This window comes from Paroedura picta, chromosome 5 (genome assembly GCF_049243985.1).
Source record: "Paroedura picta isolate Pp20150507F chromosome 5, Ppicta_v3.0, whole genome shotgun sequence".
NCBI classification, from domain to species: Eukaryota; Metazoa; Chordata; class Lepidosauria; order Squamata; family Gekkonidae; genus Paroedura; species Paroedura picta.
Window position 1 is genome coordinate 57,538,921 of NC_135373.1, and position 25,500 is coordinate 57,564,420.

General features: G+C 43.4%; 1 protein-coding gene and 1 long non-coding RNA gene across 2 annotated transcripts in view; one reads left to right on the forward strand and one right to left on the reverse strand.

The window, feature by feature from the left end:
* NAMPT (nicotinamide phosphoribosyltransferase) overlaps positions 1-6,599 on the reverse strand; it is a 30,464-nt gene extending 23,865 nt beyond the window's left edge. The window contains exon 1 of the mRNA XM_077338161.1: positions 6,388-6,599. Within this exon, the coding sequence (XP_077194276.1) occupies positions 6,388-6,447 (60 nt within the window). The 5' untranslated portion in view covers positions 6,448-6,599. The remainder of the gene's footprint in view (positions 1-6,387) is intronic.
* A 329-nt stretch (positions 6,600-6,928) lies between these two features.
* The window catches only part of LOC143837823 (uncharacterized), a 41,935-nt gene continuing 23,363 nt past the window's right edge, over positions 6,929-25,500 (forward strand). The window contains exon 1 of the long non-coding RNA XR_013231103.1: positions 6,929-7,077. This is a non-coding gene — a long non-coding RNA (uncharacterized LOC143837823). The remainder of the gene's footprint in view (positions 7,078-25,500) is intronic.

Sequence of the window (25,500 nt, forward strand, 5' to 3'; positions counted from 1 at the left end):
TCCTGCCAGTGATTTTTATAAATGGGCTTTGAAACTAGTAACTTTGATAAAACAAGTTTCTATTAATGATTTGAACAGGTATCTTTCTCCTGGCATATTACCTATTATATTTACAGGAAACGATACAAAATGGGCTAATTTTACACATAGAGCATCAATTTTATAGAGGTATCAAGGGAAAGGTTTCACAGCTTATCTTAAAAATAGTACTTCTGACACTTTCAAGACAAAAACATTCACTTTTCCTCTTACCTGGAACACTAAAGCTGTAGATTAAAATACTTTTAAAAGTCAGATTTCTTTTCCACCACTTACATTGTTTATATATACCTATTTTTGCATTTCTCTCATCTTGAGCAATAAATTAGTTTGGTCAGTTTTACTCTCTAATGCTATTGTGTTTGGTTTTCCAACACTGCAAGGGAATGTTTGATGGGGGGGGGGGGGAGAAGTGTAGGGAATGTACAAAGTTAGATAAACAAAGCATTCTAAAGACTGTACTGGTATATTTTGTCTTTCTAAGTCCTTTTGTGCTCACTGCCAAAGGCAAGATAGAAACTGATTAATTGGATGGACACATTAAATTATGGTGTTCATCATGTACAATGGTCTCATGGCTTAAGTGCCACTCAGCGCTTAACACCTACTCAGGGTGGCTGTCCCACCCGAGTGCCTTCTCCTCCAACTGGCTTGCCCATCTGTCCAGCAGCCAGCCAGTCGCATTCCATCCCCCACCCCTGACCACCCCCTCCTCCTTCCACTTCCTTCTAAGGTTCGGAGACTGCAGATCACTGCTAGGTGAGAGCTGTCCCTGTTGGCGAGTTCCCTAACAGCTGCCTGCAGCCTTTCCAGGTCCTGGGTGGAGGGAGAGGCCGTCCGCAGAGTTCTTTCACACACACACCCCCCCCCCAATCTAGCACCCATTATATTCCTGAATGCAACGTGCTTGGAGTAACTACCTTAAATGAACTATACAGTGCAACATGTAGCACCTCAGGGCTATGAAAAAAAACAGAATATTTAAAGTCAAGGAAAGCTCACATGGTACTCTACCACATAAAAGCAACTTCATAAAAGTCACAACTGTGAAAATCTGTAGCCACTTTTGTCTACTAAATAATCCTTCAATTGAAGGATCTAGCTGTTAAGGACTGATAAGCATGACAAAATTGATTCAATGGGAAAATGTTTAAAAGTTTCTTCTGTTCCCATTTATTGGACACATGCTGCCAGATCATTAATAATAGGCTAAGCCTAAACATGATGCACACATGCTAGTTAATTTTTCATTAAGAGTTAATTATTTTTAATTTTATTTAAACTGGGGAACTAATTTCTATTTCTTTCTTTTGCAATACAATAGAGTGCTTTCCCTCATGCCAGTAAAATTAGTAACATGTCACTACAGTTAACATTCTTCAACTAAGGTTGCAGTGTCACTTTGAACAAGACATTTTTGCCCATCTATCCTTGGTAAACATTATCTGTGCTTTTGTAACCTGCTGGCATGACTGCTGTAGTGTTCTATGATGTGCAGGGATACTGTTAAAAAGTATTTAGAAGCTGCAATTAATACAAAATGTAGCGACTTATCTGAAAACTGGAAATGTCACCTTGACTTTATGAGTACCCGCAAAACTTGCTGGGAGGATACCCCATCATTTTTGTCACTGGGGTAGCCACCTGTCCATTCCTCCAGAACTACCACTTGCCTAGTAAATGCTGCCAGCCACTCTCTGCTCAGCCGCTTAACTCCAGCTGCTTGGTAGATGTGGTGGGGGACTGCGATGGACCCTAATCCCGCTTCTTCCTCTAGCTAAAGTGGAGGAAGGGGAAACTCCAACTCTCTGTCCCATCCTTAACACTGCCTCAATAGCTTCCATTCTCCCTTCTTCCATCTCTGCCTGGCTCTTCAGGTGTGCTTGCATACATGTCAGTTCCAGCAGCACCTTCTCTTCTTCCCTCGTGAATGAAATATATTATTTTGAATGAATCACATTGGCTATTAACTTACATAATGCTGGTGTTAATCTTTTTATAGCTGCAGCCTACTGCCCATTACAACCAACACAAGAGGTCCTTTTAGTCAATATGATCTGACTCTAGAGGCCACCTTTTCCCATCTCTCCGTTGGGAAACAAAAAGTAGCCCTTGTCCAGTACACAGAAAGCTCTTTGTCTTTGCACTAATTTTGTTTTATAGTTGTTTGAGTTGTCCCACTAGTACTCCATACATTGATATCATATCTAGAACAGTATTAAAGTTTGTTTCCCAACAATTTGGGATGTTTCTTATATAACACATTATGAACAGGATGTTTTGGTTGCCTGAAATGAATAATCTGAGGCAGTTTTATATTATGGGCTTTGTGTGAATCAGAGATAGATTGTTTAGGGCAGGGGACTCCAACCCTTTTAAGCGTATGGGTGCTGCTAGAATTTTGAGAAAGGGTAGCAAGTGCCACCCCAAAAGGGCTACAGGAGGAGAAGCCAAACACAAAATAATATCCTAAGAAGGTGAAGTAAATGGAATAGTTCGCTCCTCAAACCTCCTGGGAAGAAGGAAATCCTGAAGGGGAAATGCAACCACACACTAAGAAATGCCCAGGTACTTAACCTGTCCTGCTCATACCATGAAAAACTTTCATTTACAGAAGGGCAGCACTGCCTTACAACAATCCCGCACACATTCTGAAAAGCTCAGCAGGCACCAGAGGAAGTACTGGTGAGCATCATTGTGCCCATGAATACCATATTAGGGAACCCTGGTTTGGGGTACTGTAGTTTTGCCTGTATAGCACTCCATGTGACCATAGCAAACTGTATTTATGGGCACAATCCATATTATTCATCCAGACGTCTTTCTATAAATCTAGAGCACCTGTGTAACATGACTTCAGTCTTCAGAGGTGCTTCTTGATTAAAGCAAGACAAGTGCTGAATCATATAATCTCCCTCATTACCATGTTTCTCTAGCAGTTGCTTCTCCAAGATTTAAAATTTAGACCATAAGCACCATGAGGAATGGGCCTACCTTTTATGCTTAATGATGACAGTTGTTATCCCTGCTTGCTAGTGATCTAAACTAGCGATCCCCAACCTGTGGGCCGCGCACCACATGTGGTCCTTCGACTAATTGGAGGTGGGCCCCGAAGGACACCTTCTCCCCCCCCCAGCCCTTTACACTTCGGATGTCATTGTCTCCCATCACTCCCAGATGGGACTATCTCATTGCAGAGAAACAAGCTCAGGGTTCCCATTGATTTGTCATTGTCATGAGTTTAAATTTCCATGAAAATAAAATGTTCCTTATGCTCATTGTTGTGGCGTGTCTGTATCTTATTTTGAAGGGATGTTTAAACATTACCATAGCGATCAGAGAGCGTTAGGGCAGTGGTTGAGAATAGAGAAGCAGACTACCCCCCCAACCGGGCCTCAGTAAAAGGTGTTGAGTGGTCCCCGGTGATAAAAAGGTTGGGAACCACTGATCTAAACAATAAAGATATCTTTTAAGTTCTTAGAGGGCAAACATGTGCATGCTAAATTTAGCCCCCTAGAAATTAATTTTCTGGGAGATGCATTTTGATTAGTGCACCTGCAGGAGAAAATGCAGGAACACATTGCAGGAACACAGAGACACCAAAATGCTGAGCACTTTTTATTTTCCATTCACAATAATCTCTTCACATGAGAAAATATGCTGATGTGAATGAGTTCCAACTAGGATTATCTATTTAAAACTGTTATTTAAAAACTAAACATTAACTTTATTAGAGCAACTGGCAGCTAAATCATCAACAGGTTTCATATTTATGCTATTCACAAAAGCAGTTAGGAAATGTGTTGAGTAACAGTGAGATGAATTCCTTAGCTCAACTTTATTCTCGTCATATCTGTCATTGCTCAAGCATTTAAGAAACCAATGTCAAATTTAGACATACCCCAATGCAATTGTTAGGGTGATTTTGCCTTAGGGTGACACGCCTTCAAAGCAGAGGTTGAACCTTTCAACAGCCACCAGAGACAGAAGATAGGCAGAGAGACAGTGGCTTGGAGTGTATCACTCACTAACCTTAGTAGGGAAGCACTGACATCCTAAACTATCCTTTGGATACGACATCACATAAGCTCTCACTTTTTAATGATTAATAGAGGATTAGATAGATGACAAACTATTTTGGGTAAAGACAGTTTGGTTCCCTACCTTACTTTACCGAAGGTTCTCAAAATATATACATATATGCAGCTTACAATATTAATAAAACATAATGAAAAACAAAATAATTTGCTATTGAAAATAGGACACAGAAATTCTTGCCTCTGGCTGGACTGGACCTAAAAAGCTTAGCTGAATACTTGTAGGGCCTATTGTTACAACAGGGAAACTATTGAAACAAGTTTAACAAGGAACACAACTTGAGCTTTTGCTTCAGTGGCAAAGTACAAGCCTAAGTTTCATTACCCATAAAACCGTACAGTACTTTAGATGTAGCTTCCCTCAAGCACAGATTCCCCCTGTGCATTCCTTTTGCAAGCAGTGGAGCTACATACTTAAATGCTTTCGTAATCAGTACCCAGAGGAGTAGTACAACTGATTTTAAAGTTTGATCTTGTTGGCATCAGAAATGTTTTCTGTTTCTCCACCCTCAAATTTACTTTCATTTAAAATTCCAAGCTTTTGAACACCAACCATTAAGTAATGGAATTAAACTATGGAGACCACTACAGCAAGTTATTGTAATTATGCAATTTAAACACTGAATTATGGTTTTAATGAATTACACACTAGAAGACAGTAAGAGCCCCAATACCTTTGCAAGTAAAAAAAAAAATCACTAGAGTTTTATCTCCAATTTAACATTACTCATACCATATTTAATTTCTTTAATCCTTCCCAGTGTAACCAACAATGTTTTTAGAAATGTCCAAGTCTGCTGGAAGTTCAACAGAAAACTAAGAAATAATGTTTCTTGGCCACTGTGGACTAATGGTTAGTGTTCCACTAGGACCAAATCTCTGCTTGCTATGAATGTGCTGGTTGATCCTGGAGCCAGCATTATCTCTCAGCCTAACCTACCTTACAGGGCATTTATGAGGATAGTTGAGAAGAAGACCATTGTAGCCTGCACTGGGGTCATTGAAGGGTGCACTTCCTGTCACAGGGAAGGAAATGTACATTTTCAAGTGTAGCACAGCTCTCTAAGGGGCAGAAAACAGAATCTAACATATTGACCAAGAGCCAAAACCATGTTTGCCTATTTTGGGAACAATGCAATCTTTACTGATTAGAATTCTAGTTTGATTTGAGGCTAAGGAAGTTTTAGAAGGTGCTATTGGACTGATTTTGTGCTACTTCAGACCAATGCGGCTACCCACTTGAATCCTTCCTTAAAACTGACATTCCCCCTTTCCACAACCTGTTAACTGCTAATTACCCTCCTTGCTGAATGGAACATCATTTCTTAGATGATGAAAACTCCTTCACTCACTGAAAATCAGAAGAGAAAGTGGTACAATAGCACATAAAGTAAATAAGGACTGTAGTGTCAAGCCAGCGCCTCCTTGTCACAGGTTTCACTTTCTATATTCAGTTTCTCCCTCGTGTTTCTGATTACTGGAAACTACACAGCACGAGGGCATCCACTAGGGATCATAAGGCCCCTTGCTGACCTCTGGAAGCACATCAGAACCTTAATGTCTCTTGTAAACTGCCAAGCTGACTGTGAAGAGACAACCGAGAGGGGGGTGGGGAGGGGCGAACAGACTCTGAACAAGTTAAGGGTTTCACTTTCCTCCCCTTAGCCTTCTCCACCACACACACCCCTAATCATGGCGGGCGGGGGAGCAAATTCCCATCAGCCCCTGTCCCAGTTACCTTTCTTTTCGAACAGGAGCGAGGGTTCACAGCAAAATTTAACTTGGAAGCGATCCCTTCTCCCAATAGCTCAAGGAACTTGCTCCTAAGGAAAACTGCGGCGAGTCTTCCAGCGGAGACGACACAAAGACCGTGGAGCGTCTTTTCGACACCCTCGCCCCATTTAAAACAAAAAACGCGATGCCAAAAAGCAGGTGAGAATGAGCCGCTGCTCTCCTCAGGTGCGCGGGCGACCAAGGGCAAGCGGGCCTACCATCCTCTCCCTCCCCCCCCCCCGGCAGGTTCCTTCGTGCAGGCATGGCCTGCGAGCCGCCACACACGTAGCCCCCGGCGCCCGAACGGGTGGGGAGGGGGGAAGAGGAGCATGGTGGCGAGCAGGGGGTGGGGGGCAGAGGAGACCCGACCGGCGAGGGCGAAGAAGCCACCCGGCAGCATCAGATGCGTGCCAAGGCCAGAGCCCTCCGGGGAGGGTCGGGACGCCCTCCCGCCACCCTTCAGGCTTTACCCGCCAACCTTGTAGGAGTCGGTGGCCAGGAGAATGTTGAACTCCGCTCCGGCCGCCGCGCTTTCCATGGCTCCCGGGGGCAGGGGCACGAGCAGCGACCGTCGGGAAGAGGCGGAGAGAGGGACGCGCTGCAACAGCCGCCGCCGCCGCCAGTGGCTCAGCCTTCTCCCTCACTCGCTCTTCTATCCTCGTTTGCCCGCTGCCAAGCGCCCGAGGGGCGGCCGAGAGGCGGGGCCATGACGTCACGGAGGGCCGTCTCCGTCCCCGCTCTTCATTGGGCGCCGCTCCCCCCGAGAGGAGCGGGTGGGCCGGGCGGTGAGGTCAGTGGGCGGAGGCATCGGCGTGTTCGTCAATTGGCCCGCATCCGACGGCCAAGGGGCGGGGGGGAGCCGAAAGAGGGCAGGTGACGCAAGGAGGCTGGGCTTCTCTGGGTTCGCGCGAGTCTCCGTAGGGACCAAAAAAAGGGGGAGGAGTGGAGCTGAGGTGTTGACGTCACAGGGCTTGAGGCCTTATCATTTTTCTTCCTCTCTGATTGGTCGTGGTTGTTTGGCGTGGGGAAGGGAGCGAGGGCTGCGGAGAAGTGAAGCGCACGCGCGGGGACAGCACGAGCTCCGCTTTCGATTCCCGAGCGCCTTGGGCTAGAGGGGAATGGAAAACGAGCCCCGAGCGGGAAGGGCTTTGCTCGGGCCAAGAGGGCGGTAGGAAAGGGTTTGCGCGCCTGGGTAGGGGAGGCATGCTTGCTCAGCCTTTAAGCGACAAGGAGGCTCAGTGGCATTTTGTGAGCGGGATGCGACAGGCCGGGGATGAATAACCAGCCACTGTCGTCCAAGGAACAGGAGAGAACGAAGTTAAATGCAATTAAGAGAACTGGACAGTTACCTACCTGGCGCTGCTGGCATCTCCTCCAGTTGACTGGCATCTCCAGTGTACACAGGGCCCATTTTCTGTCAGGAGACTGTATTAAGAGATTGAACCTAGTTGCTTGTGAATACTAGCGCTGTGCTGTTCCCGAGTGCCTCACGGAGCTCTTCACTGGAGCACTTGTTCAATCCTTGCGAGTTTGGGAGTGAGGGATAGGTCACAAAAGAACTTGCCATAGATACTTCTGGTGCTTAGAGTGTTGTTCTCTGGCGGTAAAGACATTGCTTCTAACCTTGCCTTTTCTCCATTTTCTGTCCAAATTTATTGTTTGCTGACTAACCACCTGACTGATTGTTTGGGATAGCTGCAAGTATGTGTGTGCATGCATGTGCATAAATACACCCATCTCATTTCCCATTTCATTGTTCTTTCCACTGAGCTGGCAGTTAGCTCTTGATGCTGTCTATCTTGAGTAGGCTTTTGTAGTCTTTCTTCTTCCTTGTCCACTCAGCTTTCTGTGAGGGGGGAGATTATGGAAATGTATGGATTTTAGGTATGAGGATGACCACTATAACACCCCAGTAGATAGAGTTCAACAAGTTCTGAATGCACTGGAAAAGTGGGCAGATAAGAACAAGATGCAATTCAATAAGAAATGTGCAGTTCTACATCTGAGTTACACAAATGAGAATGCATACGGGTTGGGAGATGCACTTCTAGGTAGCAGCGTGAGTGAATAAGATCTTGGGTACTTGTGGACTGTAAGCTAAATATGAGTGGACAGTGTGAGGCGGTCGTAAAGAAGACAAATGCAGTCTTGGGCTGTATCAATAGAGACATCACATCAAAATCACAAGAAGTCATAGTCCCACTTAATACTGCGTTGGTCAGGAGTACCCCACCTGGAGTACTATGTGCAGTTCTGAAGGGCTAACTTCAAAAAGAAAGTGGACAAAGTTAACAGGGTTCAGGGGACAGCAATGAGAATGAGCCAGGGCTTGGGTGTCAAGACCTATGAGGAAAGGCTGAGGGACTTGGGAATGTTCAGCCTGGGGAAGAGGAGGTTGAGAGAGGACATGGTTACTGTCTTTAAGTATTTGAAAGGTGACTTAGAGGAGGGTAGGGAAAGTTGGCAGCATGAGATAGGACCTGCAGTAATGGGTTTAAACTATGTATAGAACGATACTGGTTAGATATCAGGGGGGGGGAATTCACAGTCAAAGTAGTTCAGCAGTGTAATCAACTCCCTAAGGTGTTGGCGAGCTCTCCTCTCAGTGACAGTCTTCAAGCAGTGGCTGGACAGATACTTACCCTGGATGCTTTAGCCTGACCCTGCCCTGAAGGAGATGGCAGAATGGGGCACACCACTGTTCAATCATAGCCCATGAAACAAAGCTCACTGCAAATAGACACCTAAGCAAGAAAAGAAAAAGAAAGTTTCTCATCCACTCCTGTAGAACTAGGATAAAACAAAGGCAACATTTAACATAGCGAAGCATTTTTTAAAATGTCCAGCCTAATAAAAAGTTCTTTATTATGAATTTGAAAGCTTGCTCAGTTTTGTGTTATATTTCTGTTTCAAGCCCTTAAAGGCTGGCAAAGATTTGGCAGAAGTAGAGAAACATTTGTTACAGTTATGTATATATTATTGCTTGGGTAGGGAGGGACCAGGTATTCAGGAGTTGCATGGCTCTTTTGAAGATTTGGTTTTTATATGCGGCTTTTCTCTACCAGAAGGAGTCTCAAAGCAGTTTACAATCGCCTTCCCTTTCCTCTCCCCACAACAGACACCCTGTGAGGCCGAGAGAGCCCTGATATTACTGCTTGGTCAGAACAGCCTTATCAGTGCTGTGGTGAGCCCAAGGTCACTCAGCTGGCTGCATGTGGAGGAGTGGGGAATCAAACCCAGATTGCCATCTTAGAAATTGGTGCTCCAACCACACCAGGTTGGTGCTGGTAATTGCAAATGTGGCTCTCTACCATCAGTATACGTACTACTATTCTACTACTATTCTAACTGCCAAATAGCACTGAGGCTCATTTCCAGTGTGGATTTGATTTAAATCACTATTTATATCCGTAGTCAGTAAGGCTAGATTTAAATCATTGTTTTCTATATAAAGACTAATTTTTGCTGGTATAACCTTAAGTGTTTGCATTTTGCCCACATGCTTGCCTTAGCTATAGATAGTGGAACTTCATTAAAATATTCCCAAACTGGGTCTCTTAGAGCCTGCTGACATTACAGGATTTCTCCTTCAGAGAAAAAAGTGTATAAATAGAATGGCTATACCAGAACGTGTATGTGTGAATCTCCTATCTAGATAGCTTTCTTTCTCTACTATGCAAGATCTTGGCTGTGAATAAGTTTATAGTTCTCTGAGATCTCCAGGCCTGTAGTAGAAAACCACCATGTTCATTCTTAGGTACTGGAAAAGTTGGTTCAGACTGTGGCCTAGTTCAATGGGCCTATTTTCTGATTTGCCTTTAAAATTAATGTTACATCAGTTTGTCCTTGGAACCCACCTTCACTGTGAGTTTAGCCTGTCCCTGGAATGGACATTTGAAGATAAGGAGTTCTAGCTTCTTCCAATTAGCATCGGCCTTGCTGGTGTGAAATCCTGACCTTCTTGTTATTGCATGTCAAATGATGTTAGATTGCTGTCACCTTAGCCATGGTCTCTGAAAGGGTATTAAAAGTGACATGTCATCTTGTTACCATGGGGTAGATTGGCTTTCAACTAAATTAAAAATATACCATTTTGTTTGGACCTTCTGTGGGATCTCACGTGGAGGATTACCCATAACACTTTACTTCGCATTAAGACTTTGTCATACCCTGGGTTTTACCCTTGTCTTATTTTTGTTGTCTGGTCATTCTGTGCTGTTGCTATGTCTGAAATTCCTGGACACTATTCTTTGTGGGTCAGACTTCTTATGGATTTTTTCTGTACTCTATGGAATATTGATTATTGTTTTCAAAATTCTTCTGCTTGTGAGTATTGAGTATTAAATACTTTTATTATTTTTTCATTGACTAGTATAGTTTGTCTTGTGCACCTTAATAAACATTAATTCATTTTTTAAACGTTTGTGTTTATTGGAGTTATAATGTGAACCACTCATCCAGTGCCTTGCTTGGTTACAGCTACCCAAAGCCTTTTGTTTTTGGGTCTCTCTTACTAACTTTGGATTGAGACACCCCACTTTACACCCAAACAGACTTGGAGGTCGCCCTGGATATGGGGCAGACTTGGGGGGGGTGGCAGACTACCAGAGGTTGGGACCACCTTTCTGTTTTGTAATGTGTGAACTCTTGCTCGAAGTATTGGGAAATGGTGGAATGGAGAAGAGGAATTCTGTCCCAGGTATAAGGCCCCACCTAGAATTTGGCAACCATAGCAATGCAGATAAGTTGTATTTGGGTGATATCATTTCTAGGGGTGTGACAGGGAAGCATGGCCAGCTGACATAACTTCCATTGCTCCTTGAAGCCTGAACATTTGTTTGGGTGTGCCTTCATGATTAAGAGATTGAAAATGCTGGGCTATGCACATAGTGATCCCAAGGCTTGTGGAGTATTATGCCAAAAAAGGTTTCACTTTCATTTTTACTGCTTGGTATACCTCCACACACTTAGCTACTTGTGCAGATCTACTCCATTCCAAATCATCTTCTTTCTTTGAACATCTAAGCCCTTAAGATGGAAGGGGGTGATTCTGTATACATAGATTTGCAGAGGAACAATAGGATTAAGGTCTTTTTCTCAACTCTATGTATTTGTTATATTTTTGCTGTGAAGGAGAGGCATGTTATCTCTGCAGACACAAATCACAGTTTTGAGAACTGCAAAACCAAGAAGATAATATTTTCTAGATAGGAAACCTGCCTGAAATAATCCTACAGAAAGCATTCTCTGGGAGAGCATGACATTGTGAGTGGATCAATGGAATTAATGTACCAAAAATGTAAGCGTTGTGTGAATATGGTCTCATGCTACATATTTAAAAACTAATCCATAGGTCATTATGAATAACCTTTGGACTAGTTTTTAATTATATAGCATGAGGCTGTATTCACACAATGCTTAATTTTTTTGGTACCTGAATTCCATTGATCCATTCACAAGGTTTTGTTCTCCCAGAGGTTTCTGATTGATTATTTTGGGCAGATTTTCCAGAACCAATGGGATGAACTTTAAAAGAATTTTCATCTAAACATTCAGAAAATGTTCCTGACAGAGTAGTTCCTCAGTGGAAAAGGCTTCCTCAAGAGGTGGTGGGTCCTCCTCTTTGGACGTTTTTAAGCAGAGACAGTCATCTGACAGAAATGCTGATTCTGAGAATTTAGGCAGATTGCAAGTGGATGGATAAAAGGGATTGTGTCGGTGTTTGCCTTTTGTAGCCTTTTCTTGCATGTCCAGGAAAATGCTGATTGCTACTTTAGCAGTCAGGAGGTGAATTTCCTCCAAGCCAGACTGGCCAGGGATTCTGGTTTTGGCAGAGGCTGATCTGGGCATGACATTGGGGTTACTGTGGTAGGCAGGTAATTTTGAATGATCCTGGTGGTGCCTTCCAACTCTATGATTCTGCGATTCTGACTATAATGCATCTTAAATAGATATAGATTTCCCCCTGAAAAACCATTCTATTAAAACAAAGTTTGAGTCCAATGACACCTTTAAGGCTAATGAAGTATACAAAGTGTAAGCTTTTGTGTGCATGCACACTTTCTCAGACATAATGAAATGGGAATTTCTAGTCCATACTTAAGTCTGAGGATGTGTGCTTGCTCATGGAAGCTTACACCTTGAATAAAACTTTGTTGGTCTGGAAGGTGCCATTGGACTCAAGCTTTGTTCTGCTGCTTCAAACCAACATGGCTACCTGCTTGAATCATTATATTAGCAATGAAGTGGCAATGAAGTCAGTTATGCTTAATTAAATTATATATAAATCTCATTGATTTTTATCCACACTACTTATTTCTGCTAGTTAACATTTCACTTCACTGTGAAAAGAAGTGTGACTATATTTTATTGAATAAATTGTGAAATTACTGACCACCAGAGTAAAGGTGCTGTAGGAACAGGCTGCCTCATATGAAGCCCAATTCTTGTTTTAATTGTTCTGTACTACTTTTTGGAATGCATACTTCTTAACTGAATTGTAATTTACATTATGAATCATACCCTTGAATCAAACCTTCACAGCAGTTGGATACAGAGGCAATCCTGGTTAGCTAATATTGGTAAAGAAGAAGGCGTATACTCTTATGGTTATTCAGCAGTGATAGTTCAGTTTTGTTAAACATTGTTGCTAGCTTGATGCCAACTCTATCCCTATAATATGTGTCTGCTTGTGCTTGAAGTAGCTTAAATTTCATATCCTTGACAAGAAAGATCACAGGTAGGGCCATTATACACAAATGAATATATGATATTGCTATTTACTGGCCCTCCCTATATGATTTTGGGGTAGTTCACAACACTAAAATTATATACACAATAAAATATATTACAGTAATAAAGATACAATACTAAAATACGGTTTAAAACCCCATCCCCGCACCCTCCTAGCTCCCTCTGCCTAGACTGGAGATGGCAACAATAAATAGGGGGAGCCAAGAGAAAGGGTCATAACACTTCAAACAGCTCTGTTTTCAACCATAGGCCTGGTGGAAGAGTGCTGTTTTAGAGCCCCTGCAGAACTTTTGACAGTTCCATCGGGACCCAGATCTCAGCTGATAACTCATATATATGGAAACCATTATTTATCCTATCCAGTTGTATAAAAACCAACCAAAGTGTACAAAATCAGATAATCTGGGTTTTTTGTGAAGAAAACGGCAATGAAGTCAGTTATGCTTAATTAAACCATGAGTTTGTTGATATTTTTACTTTTTGCCATATACTGGTGAGTGAATATGTTTGAGCCCATGCTTCAAAAGCAAGTAAATTCATCAGTGCTGCTGAATGTCCTTCAAGAAGCACATTACCAAGGTTATCTGACCTACCAGAGTGGGTGTGGCAGGCACCTTTATTTGCTATTTTAGGAAGCTGTGCAAGGCTGTTCGGTTCCAGAGGGCATTTGGTGTAGGGAAATTATTTTTAGACTGAGTTTTTTACTATAGATATTGGCTTCCAACTCCCCTTGTGTACAATCTTTTCTTCTTTCAGCTTTTGGGGTTTTGTCAGTTGCTTTGAGTTTGCAAAGATAAGCTGGGGCATGATAATTTTAAATAAATGAATTTTATGGTACTACTTTGCTGTGAGAGACTAATGGCAGAGGCAAGTCCAAAAGCTCATGTGAGAGCTGCAAACAAATAGGTTATTATATGGTTCCCTATTTAGGTTTCCTGTGGAAGGGTTCAGAGCTTTTGTCCAGAGTCAGTATTTTTGTGATGGGATAATGACTTAGGGTATATTGTATAACAGACTGTTTGTAGAGATATTCTTCATTTGTTGCAAACTCCAATTTTTCTCTCTTGGTTAAAGTGCAACAACAAGTGCAAGAAACGGGAATTGAAACAACTAGAGCGAGTTTGGAGGAAGGCTCGCGACGAAGAATCGAGAGCATCTTATAGAACGCAGTTAAGAGCCTATGAGATGGCGGTGAAGTCAGTGAAACGCAACTTTTACTCGACTAGCATCGCGTCTGCGCACTCACGCCCAGCACAACTATTTAGGGTAGTCCGATCTCTCACCGCCCTCAATGAAGGGCGCCAAAACAATAGCCAATTGGACATTAGCTGTGAGGCATTTGTGAGTCACTTCGCAGACAAAATCTCGACTCTCCACCATGACCTCCCTCCAACTTTGGACACAGAAAGTGAACTGGAGGCTCCTTGGCCGTCTTTGGAGAGAACAATGAGTTACTTCAGACGACTCTCTTTAGATGAAGTGGACGGGATGCTAGCAACAACGAGGCCAACCACTTGCCCTCTAGACCCATGTCCATCGTGGCTCCTAAAAACAACAGACCTTCTGGCCCGGCCATGGGGTGGAGACAGCGCTAGTCGCCCTGACGGATGACCTCCGCCGCCAATTAGACCGAGGTGGGTCAGCGCTGCTGATACTATTAGACTTGTCGGCAGCGTTTGACACAGTCGATCATGAGCTCCTAGCTCACCGCCTTGCCGATGCTGGGATGTGGGGGACAGCCCTCAAATGGCTGATCTCCTTCCTCCAGGGTCACGGACAGAGGGTAGCAATAGGAGAGAGTGTATCTAGCCGTCACCAGCTCACATGTGGAGTTCCACAAGGAGAAGTCCTCTCTCCTATCCTATTTAATATCTTCATGCGCCCTCTCGCTCAGCTGGTGCGGAGGTTTGGGCTGGGTTGCCACCAATACGCAGATGACACCCAGCTCTTCCTCCTGATGGATGACTGCCCTGACTCCCCCCCCCCCCCCAGAATCTTTAGCCAGATGCCTGGAAGCAGTGACAAAATGGATCAAGCAGAGTCGTCTGAAGCTCAGTCCTGCAAAAACAGAGGTCCTGTGTTTGGGTAGGATGGGACCATGGGAGGAAGCGCGCCTGCCCACCCTGGACGGTGTGCAGCTCCTAGCAACTCACTCCACCAGGAACCTGGGCATGATCCTGGATGCTTTCCTTTCAATGGAAGCCCAGGTCACGAAGGTAGCACGGCTGGCATTTTATCATCTCCGCCAAGACAAACTACTAGCACCCTACCTGGAACCAGAACACCTAGCCACAGTGATCCATGCAATGGTCACCTCCAGACTGGACTTCTGCAACTCGCTCTACGCAGGCCTACCCTTATCCTTGATCCAGAAACTACAACTGGTGCAGAATGCTGCGGCCGAGATTCTCACTAAGACATCATGGAGATCTCATATCCAGCCGGTACTCCAAGAACTTGGTTGCCTCCCAGTTGAATTCCAGATTAAGCTTAAGGTTTTGGTAATCACCTTTAAGGCCATACGCGGTCTGGGCCCAGTGTATCTGAGAGACCGCCTCAACTGGCTACGGAACCCTGGCCCTAAAGAGGCACATCTGGCCTCAACAAGGGCCAGAGCCTTCTCAGTCCTGCCCCCCCCCCCCGGTGGAATGAGCTCCCCAAAGAGATCAGGACTCTGCCGGAACTTCCACAATTCCTCAGGGCTGGAAAAAGGAGCTCTTCCACCAGGCATTTGGTCGGGCCGACTGAGCCATAACACCTACAGGTGCCCCCCAGACTGAGGGACCGAACCTACTGAGGGATTGTCAAGTTATTGTTGAAGTGCCGTTCTAATTGTTCCAGTTGATATGTTGTTATTGTTATACTGTTATATTGATTTTGATAGTGTTCTATTTGAATGTTCAAAAATGTTTTATGTAAACCGCCCAGAGCCGTAGGGAAGGGTGGTATAAAAATATAAATAAATAAATAAATAAATAAATAAATAAATAAATAAATAAAACTGTTTGTTTCAGCCCTTGGACTGAGAGCTGTGCTGTGATGCAGATTTCAATAGCTTTCACTTGCCATTAGCTGCCAATACTTTATTGATCACCATTCAGTGCTGGGAAAATTCTCCCTTTAGGGAGCAAGGACATCTTCTGGGTAATTTCCACCAATCCACAAGGGAGGCAGGACTTAAAAGTTCTTCCTGTCGCCATTAGATGGAAGTTGGCCAGAGGTTCAGTTTGTTACCTGCCTCTGTGGGGAGAGCAGTGTGCAGGCAGTAGAGCAGGCCTTTATTTATTCTTACAATATTTCTATACTAATTCCATTATTACTGATTCTAATCTTTACCCATACCATTTCTGGGGCTATTCTGTCTTTAGCAGACAGCAGCAAGAGAGCAGAGATAGAGTCCATTAAAGAATCATCCCAGTGGCAAGCGGTGGCCATTTTGTGGCTGGCTTTTCAGTGTCCAGCTAAGAGAGTAATATGGAGCTTGGAGAAGATGCGCTCCTTTCAGAAGGGAAACTGTAAGCTCCAATTGTTGGAGGAGAACTTGACACATCAGTGTCAGTGGGCATGCACTACCGGGCTGTCCCTAACCTGACCGACAAAAAGGCTGACCTGAAAAGACACTGCAGGCTAGTAGAGCAGGAAGCTTCAGATATACATGCCGGTGCACGCAGAAGGTATTTTGAAGATCAGAAAGCAGAGCTAACCAGAGCCACTTGCACATGAGGAGACCCACAATGTATGGGAAAGTACAGTAAAAGCCTAAGGGAGGGCAATATACAAATATAAAAACTATATAAATAATTTTAGAAAGAGGCCCTGGGCACTCTCATTTGTTTCATGACATGTTGGATTGTATTAAAGAAGTGTTTTTTCAATTTAATTGGAATAAATGTAGTAGAAGGTGGGAGGGGGAGACAAGCCAAAGGTATAGTCACTTACCTTTCCCCTGCCAGATAGGGACATATCTTGGGACAGGGACATAGTTTCCAATGGCTGACTTAAGCAGCTCAAAAAAGATGTTATTGCAGCCCCACATGATCCTCAGTGCATTCAGATGATGAATTATCCAAAGGAGAGGGAGAATTTCTCTCACATTGAGAGATTCTGAAGAAATGGTACTTCCAGAACAATCTAAGCGTTGTTTTTAATCCTGATGATTATTAATATCTTTAAGTAGATTCTTAGAAATCTTACAACTTAGGTAAACAGTAGGAGATGGGAATGCAGAAAAGCAAGACCCATCTAGAACACAAGGGAACAGAACATTTTTCTCACCTGAAGATTCAATTCCAAAGCTAATTCCTGTGCCCCCCCTTACTTTGAAAGGAAGTATAGGGCTAAGTGGACAAAGCCTAGGGAAAATAGGCAATTTCCAGCATCAGTAAGGGAACTATACTTAATACTGACATAGGTAGAGGGTTTTTTCCAGGTTTCAGTTTCCTGATGGGCCTGTGGTAGGAATATAGTCCTATGGGCTCTTGCCTGAGGAAGGGGGAGAAACAGGAAAGGATCACTTAGATAGAAAACCAAACTATGCATTACACAAGACATTTGAAGCAATATCAATGATATCTATGTCAGTCACCTCAATTTCTGCCAGGGCTTCAATCATCAGGATTTGTAGGATGGCACAGTTGATTCTAGAAAATGATAAATGGTTGGCAGAAGGTGTTTCAAAAGAGCTAGCATTCAAGGCAGTTGCTTCACTTGGCACAAGAATTTTTAATGAGAGAGCAATGGCCAATAGTATAGCAGCTAGGATAACCCTTATGGCTTTTGGCCTGGCAAGCTGATATGAGAGCTAAGGCAATTGTAACTGCATACCTTTGTTGTTTTTTTTAGGCCAAAAGATGTTTGGAGAAATGTTAGAAAGAATGCTGATAGAACAAAAAGACAAGAAAAAAGTGTTAACCAGATCTGTATGAAGAACGGGTAGAGGTAATTACAATGGTTCTAACGCGTCTTTTTGTATGTAGCATACATTGCCTTGTTTACATCAAGATGGTAGAAGCAACAAAGGCACTCCTGTCAAACAAGACAAGGACAGACAATCCAAGGCATGACTGGCAGTCAGCACTGGGAGGAGGCCAACTTCCTTGTTCAAGACAGATGGGAAGGCCCACAAGTAGATAGAGCATCAAGGAAATACTGCAACAAGATTACTCAATTAGAATTCAAAAAGCTTCCACCAGTAAAATTGCAAAAGCAAAGCCCAAATAAAAGAGAGAGGCCACTCATTTGGCAATTTATCACGTTATAGATAAAGGCAATAGAAAAGGTTCCAAATATAGAAAAGAAACAGAGAGTTTACTCAACGGTCTTTTCCTAGTTCCAAAGCCAAGTGGCAACTGGAGAACAGTGCTGGGCTTAAAATTTCTAAACCACTACATAAAGTTAAAATGTTTTTGAATGGAACACTGAATTCTATTATGGAAGGTTTGCACTCAGGGGATTTGTATCTCAAAGAAGCCTGTCTGCATGTACTAATAAGACGAGATTACAGAAAATTACTCCGTTTTTTATGTACAAAATGAACATTAAAAGTACAACGTTCTTCCTTTTGGACTGGCGATGGCACCAGGAACATTCTTCAGACTGGTACTTCCACCAGTAGTGACACTAGGGAGTATGGCATTCATGTACACTCAAACTTAAATGTTTTCCTGACCAGGGCACAGGCACCAGAGAGCTCCATAGAACACACCCTGAAGACCATGGAGGTCTTTCAGGAATTCAGATTTGTCATCAATGTGGCAAGGAGTTTGATGACTCTGAGCCAAAGGAAATAGATCATTTCTGTGTCATTATCAACACTGCACAGTTAAAGTTGATAATGATGGACAAAAGGTCAATAGAAGTAGGATTGACAGCCAGGAAAATCATAAATGGCCATGTTCATAGCTTAGGGAATTGGCTAGCATGATGGGCATAAGGATAGCCAGCCTGGGCTAGGTTGTCTGGGCATGGCAGTATTCCAGAAGTTTGCAAGAATACCTAAAGCCATCTCAGAATCAGATTCTAAACAAGGAATTAAAAAGATGTTTGCTGCTAACACAGGTAAAAATCAGCCTACAATGGTGGACTGTAGATTCCAATTTTACACTGGGAAAGTGTGTTGGCATACAGAGTGAGAGGCAGTTGTTCACGGATGCAAGCCTGAGAGGTTGGGGGGGGGGCATCATTGGACAGTGCTCTGGTGCAAGAGCTGTGGAACACAACAGAAATGAAGATGCCAGTAAACATGCTGGAGTTGAAAGCTGTATATTTGGCCCTAACAAAATTCAAAACAGACTGGCCAAGGAACATCGTCTGATCAGAACAGACAAGATAGCCATAAAGGCATACTTCAACAAATAACAAGGCTCTTGATTGTCATTGCTACACAAGGAGGAATTGTGGGTGCTGTGTTGGGCAGAAAAAAACCTACGGTTCATAAGAGCAGAACATAGGAAGAGAGAGAAAAATAATGCAAGTAAATGACTAGCTATGTCTGTCCATTATCTTTGACACTTCTTGGAGAACAGGTGAAGTGCCAGATGATTGGAGGCAGGCAAATGTTGTCCCCATCTTCATGAGAGGGAAAAAATATCAGGGTAACTACCAACCTGTCAGCTTGACATCTAGCTTGACATCTGGAACAAATTATCAAACAATCGGTCCTTGAGCAGCTGGAATCAAGAGCTGTGATTTCTAAGCATGGGTTTTACAAGAACAAGTCATGAACAGACTAACCTTATCTCTTTTTTCAAGAAAGGGACAAACTTGCTGGATCAGAGGAATGCTGTGGACATAGTTTATCTGGATTTCAGTGAAGCTTTTGATAAGGTTCCACATGATTCTTGTTGACAAGTTGGTAAAATGCAGTATGGATCCTAATTCTGTCAAGTGGATTGATAACTGATGATGAAATGGCTCTAGGGTGGCATACACCTCCCATCGTCTTCCAGTAATCCTATGATGTTAAAGCAGATACTGCAAGGGTGATTCTCATCGCGCCTTGTTGGCCGCAACGTCCAGGGTAGTCAATCCTAGTAAGTCTGTCAGTAAAAGATCCATTAGCATTTCCAGTGGCTCCAGACATGATCATGCAAGGACCAGTGTGACACCAAGACCCGCAATAACAAAGGCTGATCTTCTGGAGGTTGAGTGACATTCCATAAGGTAGCAAGGATACTATCATCCAGAAGAGAATCTACAACTATATGTAACAATTATACTTGGAAGGTGTTTATAGGATGTTGCAGAAGGAAGAGGATTGAATCACCTAGTGCCTAAAGTTTAGAAGTACTTGCCTTCCTATAAAATGGAGTGAGGCACAAATTGAGATTGGATATGGTAAAAAAGACAGGTAGCAGCCTTGATATCGGGTCTTTCCTTACGCCAAGGAAAGTCCATATCGAGACTCAGTCATGTCATGAGATTTGTAAAAGGGGGTACCTTCCATTACAGCTCCAACAAAATGTAGATTCCCTTCTTGGAATTTGAATGTGGTACAGCAGGTCTTACAAATTATCCCCTTGAGATATTGAGAGAGTTGTCTCTGAAGTGGCTGCATATTAAAGTATTGGTCATAGTAACTTCAGCTAGTGGAATGTCTGAGCTGGTAGCACTGTTGGTTAGACAGGACCTGTGTATACTACAGAAGGACAATGTAATTCTACGTTTCAACCCAAAGTTCCAGCCAGAAGTCAGCTCTAACTTGCATAGAGAACAATAAAATCAGAGCCCACTCGCACCTCTAAGACCAACGAAGATTTATTCAGGGCATGAGTATTCGAGTACAAGCACTCTTCATCAGACTATGATCTCCTTACAGTCAAAATATTCATTAAGAGAATAGGAGCTGTAAGAAGTACAGAGTTGATGTGCACCTAACAGGTTTGAAGATGACCGCATGAGCAATAGCTAATGCCTCAGAACTAGTATAGCCGAGATTTATAAATGGCAGAAGTTAAAGCTGCCAGAAGACTTCACAGCATGCTCAGTGAGGAATGCAGCTACTAATGCTGCCCTGTCAACAGGGCATACGTGGAAGAAATATGCAAGCAGCGACCTGGTCATCCATATCAACAAGATAAATGTCTATAGTGCATCACAGGTTGCCGGTTGCCTTCGGTCAAAGGGTTCTGGAAAATGTCCTTCAACGGGTGACGATGTTCCTACCCAGAGGGAAGACAGCTTGGGAGGTCCCAGAAGATTGTCCTCGGCCCCTAGAATGAGAATGACCATTTGGTACCTTGTGAAGGGTTCTTCTCTAGGGGGAAAGAGGACATCTTCATCCCTTCCTCATAAACGTGACAAAGCATCACATGTAAAAAAGAAAATGGAAAATGGAAACAGAAAAAATATTGGTTACATATGTCTGCCATTTGTGCATCAGTTAGTGATTGTATGGTTCTTCTTCTTGTTAAAGTATTTAGATATGAAGGCTATTGGAATTGCCAAAATGAACATCTGGGCAACTCCTACCTGATGCTTTAGGATGCTTAGGGCTAATCCTGCGTTGAGCAGGGGATTGGACTAGATGGCCTGTATGGCCCCTTCCAACTCTATGATTCTATGATTCTATGACTGGAAGAACTTTTAGGTCCTGCCTCCCTGACGGGTTGATGGAAGTTGCCCAGAAGATGTGTTCTTTTCCCCCCAAGAGGAGAAGGACCCTTCACAAAGTGAATATCAAATGGGTGTTTTGTACCAACAGGGGTGTGTCACTGATATAAAAAGCAAGAAACAGTAATACAGCAATCAATACAGATGCTTCTTCAAAGTATCACCATATATAGTGAGACAATTACCATTGATTGGCTAAATTAGTTCATTAAGTAATGGGGAACAATGCATACTAAGTTATTTCCCCCCAATAGAGCACAGCTGAACCATACAGCATTATATTGGTAGGGAGTTCCAAATACTGGCTGACAACAGCCACATTAAAATCCTGCATTTTTAATTTTAATTGTGCATACTTGCTTATATATTATTAAAAGTTGTTGACTGACTTTGTGCCAAGTTTCTAGCTGATATATTATTTAGCATTTCTCTCTGTACTTAGCGGTTATCTGTTCATATGGTGGATCTCTGTGTAGAGCAGTAACCAACAAGGGTGCGATTTTGTTACTTCAGGCTCTATTCCAGTCTTTTGGATTCATAGGTTCTGCAACCTGAGATGTGACAAAGGACTTAATTAAATGTCCAATTTTGCACTATATTCTTTTAAGAAGAGCTGGTGTCATAAAGGTAAACAAACAACATAACCAAGAAAGAAGGAAATACATCTTTGAAGATTAGCTTTCAGGAGGGTGGATAGCGTGTTCGCCTTGCATGCAGGGGGTGTTCAATCTCTCTTTAAAAAGTGCTGGCTAGTAGTATTGGGAAAGGCACCTGAAGAGCCACTGCCGGTAAGAGCAGACCATCTTCCACTGGACCAGTTAGCTGACTTTGTATAAAGCTCATCATATACGTTCTCTAGGGATTGATGTGTGTGTCTGAAATGCTGAAAACTGTGAAGTATTACATGGAGACCTGCTAAAATCTTGTTGGGAAGAAGAAATCCCCCCCTCCCAGATATTGATTTTATGTGGCTCAACTTGAGCCTCCGGGGAGAGGCGGGATATAAATTAAAGGATAATAATAATGTTTTAAAAATATTCCTTTACTTTTTGTTTTCATGTTCAGATGGTGGTGGGGGGGAGAGATCTGGGAGCTGTCTCAATCTTGTAGAAAAATTCTCCTTCTCTGTATATGGTCTTGTTCTATTTTTTAAATCATCTCAATTCTTGGTTATGTTCAGAATTATCATAGGGAGCTCAGTACAAACAGGCCCTATAGTAACTTGAGCACTTGATTTGAACTCAAGAATAACAGCAGAGAGCAAGTGTTTGGTGGCTATTTCTCTTTCTTAGGAAAACTGAACCTTTTTAAATTCAAGAAAACTCTAGCTAGAAAGATCTTCAGAGTGGATCTCCATTTCTTTCTGTCCTACATGAGCTGAGCTGTGTATGTGTGTATATGTGGAGATCTCCTAGCTTTTGGTGACTACATTAGAATAGAGGTGTGCATTTGGATCTTTCTGAGCAGAAACATTTCAGTATCCCCAAAGTATCCAGGACAGTGCTCTCCAGCGGACATATTCAGACAGCCAATCCCTTAGATATGCAGGGCCTGGATTGTGTATGGTTTTGAAGGTTAATACCAGAACCTTGAACAGAACTTGGATCTTGACTGGGAACCAAGGTAAAGGTATCCCCTGTGCAAGCAACAAGTCATGTCTGACCCTTGGGGTGATGCCCTCTATCGTTTTCTTGGCAGACTCAATTCAGGATGGTTTGCCATTCCATTCCCCAGTCATTACCGTTTGGGAACTAATGTAGCTGTCAAAATACAGGTCTTATATGGGCTCTCCGTGGTGTCCTGGTAAGGACCCGTGCAGCAGCATTTTAGATCAGTTGTAACTTCCAGATTAGGGTCAGGGTAGGCCCGTGTAGAGCGAGTTACAATAATCCAATCTAGAGATGACTGTTGCATGGATCACTGTGGCTAGGTGTTCTAGGGCCAGTTAGAATGCTAGTAATTAAGCTTTGCTACTCTCATGACTTGAGCCTCCATAGATAGAGAGGTGTCAAAAATCATGCCCAGATTCCTGGCCATATGTACCATTGTCAGGTGCACTCAGTGCATCTTCCCAGCCACAGGACCTCCATCTTCGAGGGGTTCAACTTCAAGTGGCTACCCTTGAGCCACTCCACCATGACCCCAAAGCACCTAGCTAATGAGTCCAGAGGAGTATCTGGTCGATCGTACATCAGGAGATAGAACTGGGTGTGATCCCCATACTGGTGAAACCCAAGCCCATAACTCCAGATCAGACTGGCAAGAGGTTCACAGCTGCCTCTCAAGATCATTCATCTGTATGATCAGATCTTCAACCTGTGGAGCCACTGATTCAACTGCATTCCACAGAAATGTAACATGCAAGACAGAGCAGTAGTTGGTAGTCCCCCAAGATAAGTTTTGGGTACTGTAATGCCCAGGCAACAACTGCCTCAAGCAGGCCTGACAGATGGCCATATGCGTCCGGGTTCCAGGCCAGGCCAACACTCAATTCCTGGGATTGTTGGCACAGGGAGTGCTCTGAAGGAGAAAGCCTCCTGGACCAAGATGGCCACTCCTCCCCCCATGGCCTGAGGTCCAGGATTGGTGAAGGACCAAGAAACCGGTGGGGGGAGCTCTTTCAGGGCAACAGTATTGCCGTCCCACCCCCAGGTTTTAGTCATGCACACCAGGTCAACCCCATGTTCCGTAAAGTAAGTTTGCAGGGTTGAAGATTTGTTAATTGACCTGGCATTATTATTTGTATTATACAGTATCAATGGCAGTCAGGTTACAGCCTTTGGCCTTACCCCCTGTGTCTCTTGGGATGGGACAGAGATTAGAATGGATGCAAGCCTGTCCGTATCTCACACCTTTCTCTTGTCAAGTCTCCTCCTGTCACCATATCTTCCCAGCCCTCAGATCACCTGGAGCCCCAGCCAATTCGGGCCTCCCCCAACAATCAGCTCACTTTCACTTTTGTCCCATTGTTGACATCATTCACCATCTACAATCACCGTCTGCTCTGCTGAATTAATGTTTTGCTACTCTCCTACCTTATAACCACCTAACACTTTCCAGCTATTGCCACCTATCGTAATCTCAGTCTCTCTTGCTCTAGTTCAGTCCTTGTCTCCCATTTTGCTGCCCTACCGGGCCACACTAACTTGGCCTGGTGGTCAAGCCAAGTCAGGGGACAGTACAGAGTCCAGTCCTGGGGTCAGGAGCCAAGGGACACAGTATATACAGAAAGCAGGACAAGGAGTGGAGTCAAAGTTGGTCTGGGGTCGAGAGCTGGGAAATGAGTCAAAAACCAAACCAGAGAAGTTGGAAGCTTAGTCAGAAGCTGAAGCCAGGGGTCTAGAGCCGGGACTGTAGTCAGAAGCTGAAGCCAAGGGTCTGGAGCCAGGAGCATAGACAGAAATCAGGAGTCAGTCAGGCAGAACTTTGCCATAGCAGAACATCTGCAAAGACGGGCAGGGAAACACACACCTTGCCCCAAGGTCCACCTAAAGTATACCAGAGCCCCAAAATTGCAGGATTTCTGAAACATCCCAGATCCTAATACCAACAAAGTATTCAGATATCCCAATTTTTATTTTTAGTTCAAGAGGCCTGAGATGGAGAAAAAAAACAACTACCCAAGAACAGTAAAGCCACAAAACATAGCTGAGCAGTGGCTCCTGCCTCTGTTTTCCCTATTTTTTCTACAGTCCCATTAAACGGGGCATTATATTTTCTGCAGTCTCTTTAAACCAGCCTGGTTTTGCTACTCTACCTTATCACTACCTAACCCTTTCTAGCTATTACCATCTATCCTAATCTCATTCTTTAATTTGCCCTCCTCTTCCTCTAATACCTTGCTTCCTGTAATTTATAGCAAAAATCCCCCATACTGAGCCGAACAATATTTAAGAAGTAGTTGGCAAGGCAAATGTCATTAAAGATAAGCAGGTTACGGGGAGAGAAATGGAATAAAAGGGATAGTCTGGGTCTAAAGACTGCTGCTGAGCTTCTAGTTGGCAGTACTTTGTGATCACCTTTTAAGCCATCATTCAAATTCACAGGCCCGCCATGGAGTTTTTCAACGGTCTCAATTAAGCCTTCTAATTCTTCTGAAGTTGGCAGCAAAAGCTTGAGACAGTTTTTTTAATCATCAAGGATAAGCAGAAATTCACATCTCCTCTATGATCTATCCTTCTTATCTAAGTAGTGTATTATTATAAGAAATCCTAGTAGTAAAAAGTGT